At 45.7% G+C, this 8240-nt stretch overlaps 1 protein-coding gene across 8 annotated transcripts in view; it reads left to right on the top strand.

Annotated features, from left to right (window-relative positions):
- Positions 1-4661: 4661 nt before the first annotated feature.
- CADPS (calcium dependent secretion activator) overlaps positions 4662-8240 on the top strand; it is a 506306-nt gene continuing 502727 nt past the window's right edge. For 5 of the 8 annotated variants that reach the window (XM_062200191.1, XM_062200192.1, XM_062200188.1 and 2 more), the window contains exons 1-2: positions 4662-4796; positions 4902-5105. In XM_062200191.1, coding sequence (XP_062056175.1) covers positions 4662-4796; positions 4902-5105 — 339 coding nt within the window. Of the gene's footprint in view, positions 5106-8240 lie in introns of all 8 variants that reach the window. The other 3 variants (XM_062200187.1, XM_062200184.1, XM_062200186.1) reach the window with 1 other exon arrangement.

Here is an 8240-nt window from a genome sequence, read left to right as displayed (position 1 = left end):
GTCTCTCACTCTAGCAGTACCAGACTTTTGTATTGGAGGTGAATTGAGTCTTCTCCCAATTATCATTAAAATGGCATTGTGATTTTTTTATATAAAATTGTTCATTGTATATCTCTCTCAAGATCTGTAAGGGATGAAAGACAATGAAAGAACATATTTGTATAGGTTTAGGTGCCTGGTTGGAATATATAAAACTCTACCATATGCAACTTAGAAGAATTTATTTCTCAAGGTTTAACTTGTGAGCACAAAGTAATAGCTTATCCTCAAATATATTTTTTTGGAATCAGAATGGGAAAGAATTTTATGGTTGGTGAATGAAATTTGAAAGAGAATGAGAGAGTAATGGTTCTTATAGCCAATGAGCGGAATAGTGCATTCCAATAAGGAAGAGACAGTTTCACTCTAGGAAGAGGGTTAGGAAGAACACTTTCATGAGTGGAGCTGAGGCCTTCATTCATGTACTTCCTTTAGCTAGTTTGGTATGGCATGTAGGTGACCAGAGGTGGTTTAGAACATTTCTCCCCAATATATTTATGATATTAACCCTTAACACAATTGTTTAGAAAAATAATTAGATATACAACTACATATAACCCAAACGGCCTGAAAAATTTGAGGAGGTGAAGATATAATGTTATCAGTATTTATCTCATGCTATTATGTAGAAATATATATTTGGGTAGTCTCCCTCCACTTTTTTTTGCTGACATGTCATTGTACCTCAGAGTCAATGTAAAATGACAAAACTCTGTGCCTTGTCATGTAAATTCCAGTATAAGCAGCATTTCAGTCCATACCACGTCTGTCTTCCATTTCTATGAAAACAAAGTGTATATTCAAGAATGATGATTACCCTTGTGAATAGGTTCTCAGAATTCAAGTTAAATATTTATTGTAAATGTGTTGTTTCATTTTTCTTTTTCATTTTCTTAAGTAATGAGGGTGGCTTTCCAAGGCCAATTCTTGCAAGAAGCATTATTTATTCAAAACATGTTTTGTTGCCTAGAGTGAAAGATGCTTTTGTGTGGTTTGATTTTACCATTTTTTGGTCTTATGATTATCCTTTAATTCCATCTTAATCCACTTCATTTCACTTTAGCAAGAATCATCACATGATAAAAAGCAATGATGAAAGGAGGTTTCTAAAACAAAATAGACTCTTTTTCTAAGACTCTGAAAATACTATGTAAAACTAGACAGGGATAAATTAAATAAATATCTTCTGCTACTCAAGATCTATTGCTGGATTGTTTGATTTTGTAAATGTTACATTCTTTACAATTATTTGTTTCCAATTACAAGTCATCTTATTTACCATATGTTCATGTCCCATCACTTGAAAAATATTTAAAGCTGAAATGTGCTGAAAATTACATTTTTAATGTATCATCTAATTTAATTTTGGGGTCATTTCAAGGAAGAGTGAGTACTAATATTCCCCACTTTACATATGTGAAAATTGAGCCTAAATAATTCATTCAAGACAACTCTGCTACTATGTGGCAGAGACAGAACTGCCTATATTAGGAGCCAAGCACTTAACCTAAGGCATACCGTAAGGTTCAAATCAATTCATTTTTGGAGTTCATCAGCTACTCCTATAATTCAAAAAAGTCTAAAAACAATGATTGTATGAAATAATCATATCTAGCTAATAAAGTTATTGAGATATTTTTAAAAAATGACTTGGCTAAATTTCCAATAATTACTTCCAATGATGAACCCACAGAAACACCAAAATGGGCATCATATTTTGTTTTGATTTAAAAATTATGTATGAGTGGCAAAAAAGAGTGATTTTTTTCAGTAAAATTTGTCAGTTGCCAATGAATCAGATAAAGCCTTGTATTTGGGGCCTTCCACACAAAGCAAACACCTGGGAGGAGACAGGAGATCAGCTAGGTTTAGATGAGAAAACCTTGGTTTAATTTCTCAGTCATTTCCATTTCCTCTAGACTTTTCTTTTCATGGGTGAAATTACATAATTTAATATTATAACTTCTACTTTCATGAAGTATGGTCTCCAGATGGCTGACTAAAATTTATTCTATCACCTTGAGGTTATCCAAGTTTCGTACAAAGCAGAACTAGGATATGGGGGCAAACATGCAAGGACCTAAATAGTTTGTTTGAAGCTATAATTACTTAAGTGTATTGGAATCTATGGTATATTTTTTACTAAGAACATGGATGTTAACAATTGGCAGAAACAAGTTAAGAGCCTTTAGCTATGTTCTAGGATTATTTTCTTTGTAGTTCATCAAAATGTGCATGTAGGGAAGTTACAATTCCTTGTTCAGACAGCTAAGGGGTTCTTGTCGGCCTATCTTAACCACCTTACCAAATGACTACCTATGGCTAAATGTATTATAACTTCAGCTCTTTTTTCCTCAACTCACCTTTATGTACTCTCACCACATCTCGATAACACTCTGAACCTTTCTTGGTCTCTTGCCCTATTGGTATGGCTCTGCAAGTTACTTTGTCCACTTGTAATGTCTTCTCTTTTCACACCCACTCATGATTCCTTCCTTTAAATATTTAACTCCTTTCCTTGAGAAATCTTTGATTCCTTTCCACTCCAAGGTGCTTCATTCATGCAAGTTTTTTGCAATTCACTAACCTGGATCTGTTGATATGTTTGTTGCATTGCAACAAGTGTTGTCGATCATTTTCACAGATTTATGTTGTGTCTCTAAAAGGGGAATTATAAAGTCTTTAAGATGATGTCTTCCAAAAATTCCATCTACACAGAGCACCTTTAGTATTCAAATCAAAAATTTCCTGAATAAAGGCTGTTGTTTGATCGATAGGCTTCCTATGCATTCTGATCTAAGCAAACCAATACAATAATAACCAATACAATAATTTGAACATCTGTTACTTCTTTAGAAGAATTAAAATGTGAGAAATACCAACCTGTAGCAATTCTCACATTGCTCTTTTCTACTTTAAATTGATAGGAAATATGTGACCACTACAGAAATTAGGTCTTGGATGTGACTATGGTGGTGAAATCAGGTATAAAACATCTATACATTACTTAATTTAAAAAGTTAAACAGAATTATTGGAGCTCATGTGTAACTAGATGTTCTTGTGAATTCATCTTCGGGTCTCATGTGTGTTGATCAGAAAGATGCATCTGAATTGCCAGGAAGCATGGTAAGTTGGAAAACACAATAAGAAAGATGTAATGGAAAGTTGAAACGCACATCACACATTTACAATTACCTCCTGAGTATCCATGGATAAATACAGAATTGGAAAACTCATAAAGATGGAAGACGACGCCGGGGGAAGGTGCGGAGTGGAGCGAGGTCTACAGATAAGTTCTGGTTCCAGGCTAGGGGCGTTGGCTTGTTTGGAATCCATTCGCGGGTCGCTGATTAGATTCAGCACGCTGGCCAGCTCCCCCGCCCTCCGGGTTTATTGGCCTTAGTGAAAGGAGCGCGGAAGGAAGGCACCATCTGCTGCTTTGTATTAATAGATTCTCTGAGAGGTAGGGGTGCAGACGGCGCGACAGAGCCAAGGCGTTAGATGTGGACGCCGCTGAGTTCCTGGGGGTGTCTTTGTCTTATCGTGGGGTCCCCAGATTTTCCCGCCAGAATGGAGGCAGGGATGAACCATCAGAAACCCTTCTCTTTTGGAGAGTCACCTTAGCGGGAAAGTAATCACAGTTCTTAAGAACCGAAGACTATTCATCACAGCTGTAGAGGCTAAGACATGGGCGGGGGTTGCACCAGTTCAGCTGTAGGGTATACCGACACTCCAAATTACTCAAAATTCCATCCACTCTGAGGCTAATTAGAGTGGGCGCAAGTGGAGTCAATGGTAGCATCAGAGTTTACACGAGCGGGACAGGCACGAGGCCCAGCCCTCTCGCCTCAGGTGAGAAGCCCGGGGATGCAAGACGGATCTTTTCTTCCATGTCTGGGATGTCGCCGGCTTCCTCTTGGGGTGAACTCTAGATTAACCGTCCACTTGCCCTCCGCCGCCAAGAAGTCCTCGCCGGCTTCTCTATCCCCACCCCCAAGAACTTTTTGTCCGTGTTTGGGGAAGGGGGCCCCAGGCAACTAGAGAGAGAGGATCAAAGAGGAAATTGTCCACAAAGGGGAGGGGTCGAGAAGAGTGGGAGGCGTTGGGGTCGGGAGCCTGCGGCTCAGAGGCCGCCCCGCGCTCTCCCCCGCCTCCGGCCCTCTGTAGCCGCCCTTTCCGCCGCGGACACGGGAGAGTTAAGCCAATAAACACGTAAGCGCCGCTCCCTCCCCAATCGGCAAGATGCCTCTCCGGCTCTCGGCTGCATCGACAGCTTGCAACACTCGGCATCTTCTCTGGAGGCGCCTCCTTCAGCGGCTGCAGATGGCATTCGGCTGCGGGCTCGGGGCTCGCAATTGATTCTCCGCCTTGCCCACCTCGAGTTCACCGACGCACCTCTCCCTTCCCCCTCCTCCTCTCGCGCTCCTGGGTCCCAGCCCAGCTCCCGTTCGCAGGCGGAGGAAGCAGTCGCAGCGGCCGAGGCTGAACGGCAGCGCGCTCGCTCCCTGACCTGGAGAGAAGCGCCCACCCGGCAGAGCCGACCCCCGGCTGCGTCCAGCGCCCCCCACCTTTTGCAGCCCAGGTCAGGGGCTCCAGGGACCCCTCTCCCCAGGCGCCACCATGCTGGACCCTTCGTCCAGCGAAGAGGAGTCAGATGAGATTGTAGAAGAGGAGAGCGGCAAGGAGGTGCTGGGCTCGGCCGCGTCCGGCGCGCGCCTGTCTCCCAGCCGCACCAGCGAGGGCTCGGCCGGCAGCGCCGGCTTGGGGGCCGGCGCTGGTGGCGGCGCCGGGGCCGGGGTGGGCGCCGGCGCCGGCGGGGGCAGCGGCGCGAGCAGCGGCGCCGGGGCCGGGGGTCTGCAGCCCAGCAGCCGCGCCGCCGGCGGCCGGCCCTCCAGCCCCAGCCCGTCGGTGGTGAGCGAGAAGGAGAAGGAAGAGTTGGAGCGACTGCAGAAGGAGGAGGAGGAGAGGAAGAAGAGACTGCAGCTCTATGTGTTCGTGATGCGCTGCATCGCCTACCCCTTCAACGCCAAGCAGCCCACCGACATGGCTCGCCGGCAGCAGAAGGTAGGTGCGCCCGGGAGGCCCAGGCAGCCGCGCCGGGACGCCGCCGGCCGGCCGGGGCGAACAATGGGCGCTGGCGGCGCTGCTGGCGAGGAGGAGCCCAGGAAGGTGGAGACCGCGCCCAGGAGAAAGGGCTCCGAGCCCCTCTCCCGCAGCCTGGCTTGGCCCAGGCCAGCCCGGGGCGCGCCCAGGAGCTGCCTGGAGCCGGTGAAGGGTCTGGGGCGCAGCGCCGAGAGCCCAGGCCTCCCTGGCTGGGAGCAACAGAGGGAGCGAGGCAGGCAGGTGCCGCTTTCTGGCCCAGGAGGCTTGGGGAGTGACTTGCAGCTCGCGGCGCCCAGAGAGGCCTTGCTCGCAGGCAGGGCTCCCAGCGCTCTCCAGCGGCGGGCGGCTGCGCTCAGCTCCGGGCCCGCCTTCCTGGGCGTGCGCTCGGGCGGGCGGGCGAGCGCCGCAGGCAGGTGGGGGCTCCAGGGTGGAGGGAGAGGAGCGCCTGGCAGCTACACTCGGCTCACCCGGCAAGGCAGCAAGCCAGAGGCGGGCGGGCCGAGGCAAGCCCGGAAGCCGAAGCTTCCCGTGACTTTGCGAAGGGCACTCTCCTCTCCCTGCCCGGGTCAGCTGATCATTGGCTCGGGTCGCCTAAGGAGCCTTGGGCGCCGCTGCCCTTTGGCCTGGGTTCTCTTCAATCCCCCTTTCCTCTCCTCACTGGCCCCAGAGCAGGTGCACGCCCTCGGGTGCTGCTGCCCGGGTCAGCCCCTCCTCCTTCCTCCCTTTGACCCTGTTCTCTTCCCAAGGTGACTTCGCCGCCACCTTCTGGCTTGCCAGGGCGCTCCAAGCCCTGCGCTGCTGGCTCGATAAAGTGCAGCTGCCAGAAGACTCGCTATTAGAGGCATCAAAAGCTTTTTGTGTCTGAGGCTGGAGCAAGGCTAACTAAGGTGGCTCTGGGCTATCTTTGGGGGGTGGGGGGATAGTGGGGAGGTGGGCAGGGCATATTTCTATCAACTGTTCCCCAACCAGAGAAAGAAGGGTAAGGGGCGGCTACTGCATAATACTTGGCAGTGGTGGGGACCAGGTGCGAAGCCCAGCTGGAGTGAATGAGTGAGTGAAGTTGGTCAGCGTCTCTTGTCTCTTTTAAGTGAATCTGCAGCACCTGAGGTAGGAGAAAAGCCCCCGGAGGGACCCCGTGAGAAGCCAGCTTTAATCCTAACATAGTGTTGTGAGGCTAGTTTCTTCCAACAGTGAATTTCTGGGTTGCTTTTCCCAATGCAAGTGTTTGTGGCAGTGATAGTGCGAGCTATTTCCGTGTTTACCCAGCTTTATCTTGAGTTCACGCAGATTTCACTGTTTGTTTAGCTTTTTTATGTACACACACCACCCAGAGCTGTTGGTTGATTTCAGCCATCAGAAGCTTGGAGATAAGTTCAATAGAAAAATCAGACCCATTTCCAGGGTCAGAGACAGCAGGTGGGCTACACCCATTTACTGGACCCTTGCTTTTTCAACCTTTGTTGGCCTAGAGTAAAGCAAAACAGTACTGTTAGAGAGCAATGCAAGTTTTTTGCATACACATAGTCTAAGTTTTGAAATTTGAATGTTGGGTCCGCAGAACCACGGAAGTCAAATTTCAGCTTGAAATCATGACAGTGATTTTTTTTTCTTAATCATGTAGGAAATTGAGTCTGCAAAATCGATCCCATGAGTCCCAGCACCAAGCAAAGATGCTCTATTCCTTTGGCAATGAAAACTGTGGTGACTTTAAAAAAAAAAAGCAAGCAAAAACCTTTCATTTATCAGTCAAAGGCTTTAGAGCTCTGTCTTTTAAGTAGATGCTCAAGTCCAGCACTAGAATGGGGAGAGGAATCCTACAGAGACCCAATTCTTTTAAACAGAATCCTCAACCTCTTGAGAAAGATCAGATGAGGCCAACTTTTTCTGATCTAATGGCATGTTTTACCTGAGTCCGTTCAAAGCTGTGGTTTTGAGGGGGTGCACTGATTCTGTTTTTACACACGACCTTAACATCACAGAGACTCCAGGACAGATGGATAAGGCTGGCATTTGGTAAAAGTATTTTTAGTTGTCAGAGCAAACTGTTGCTAAATACATATCAGGACAAAGCTGCCCCTAGAACTCTTGGCTATACTGAGAAACTGGAAATACACACACACACATACATCTCCATATTACGAAAGGAGATAAGTTTTTCTGTTGCTGTTGGTTTTCAAAAAGTTTGTGGAGAATGAATATTGTGAAAAATCATGCATATTTTCAAAACCTTTTTATACCAAAGTAAACATTTTTTACTTTCAGTTTTCTATAAACTTTGGGAAGCTTCCATGTATCTTAAATTTAGTGCCTTTCTGGAAAAGGGTGTTATACTTTTTCTCCAAGTTCAAATCTTGGATTTCTTATTAAAAGAGAGCGATCATAGAAAGTAATTGAGGAGTTTGCATAATCATCCTGGTAGCATCTAAAGCCAACAAGTAGGATTGATGCGCCAACATCAGTCCTGGAGGAATCTGAACTAGTAAATTAAACATGAGCTTATAGTAAAGTAAAAATGGAAGAACGAGGAAAAGGCAAAGTAAAAATAATGTAGAGAAAGGGGTAGAATGACATGGAAGGTGGAGAGAGGGAGAAAAAGGGAGAGATGAGAACTGTCGTTGAAAAGGTCTTGCTGATTTCTGGAAGAGGAAACATCATCTTTTACAGAGCATAATGCGAGTTATGAAACTATATAGCATAATGCATACTGGCTGCCATTTTTCAAGTACTTGCTATGTGTATGACATTCAGATAATTTTTAAAAAATACACTTAGTTTTTAGAAGAGCCTTAGATTAACTGAAACATTATGAAAGTAGTTTGCCCATGTACCCTATACCAAATTTCTATTACTAATATCTTTCAGTAGTATGATGAATGTTTATATTTCCTTAATTTTTGCCTGAATTCTATTTTCCGTTCTGAGATTATTTCTATTTCTCCTAGTAATCCTAAAAATGGCTAAGTTACGTTTCTAATTTTTAGAAAAGCTGAGACTCTGAAGTTTGTGAGTTGCCTAAAGCACGAAAACTGGGAGTGAGATGGGGTGTGGTGATTCCAGTAACTTTCTAGTAGGAGACACACCTCAGAAATACTCAGG

Source organism: Lepus europaeus, chromosome 9, assembly GCF_033115175.1.
Source record: "Lepus europaeus isolate LE1 chromosome 9, mLepTim1.pri, whole genome shotgun sequence".
Classification (NCBI taxonomy): Eukaryota; Metazoa; Chordata; class Mammalia; order Lagomorpha; family Leporidae; genus Lepus; species Lepus europaeus.
This window is presented reverse-complemented; position numbering and strand designations above follow the sequence as displayed.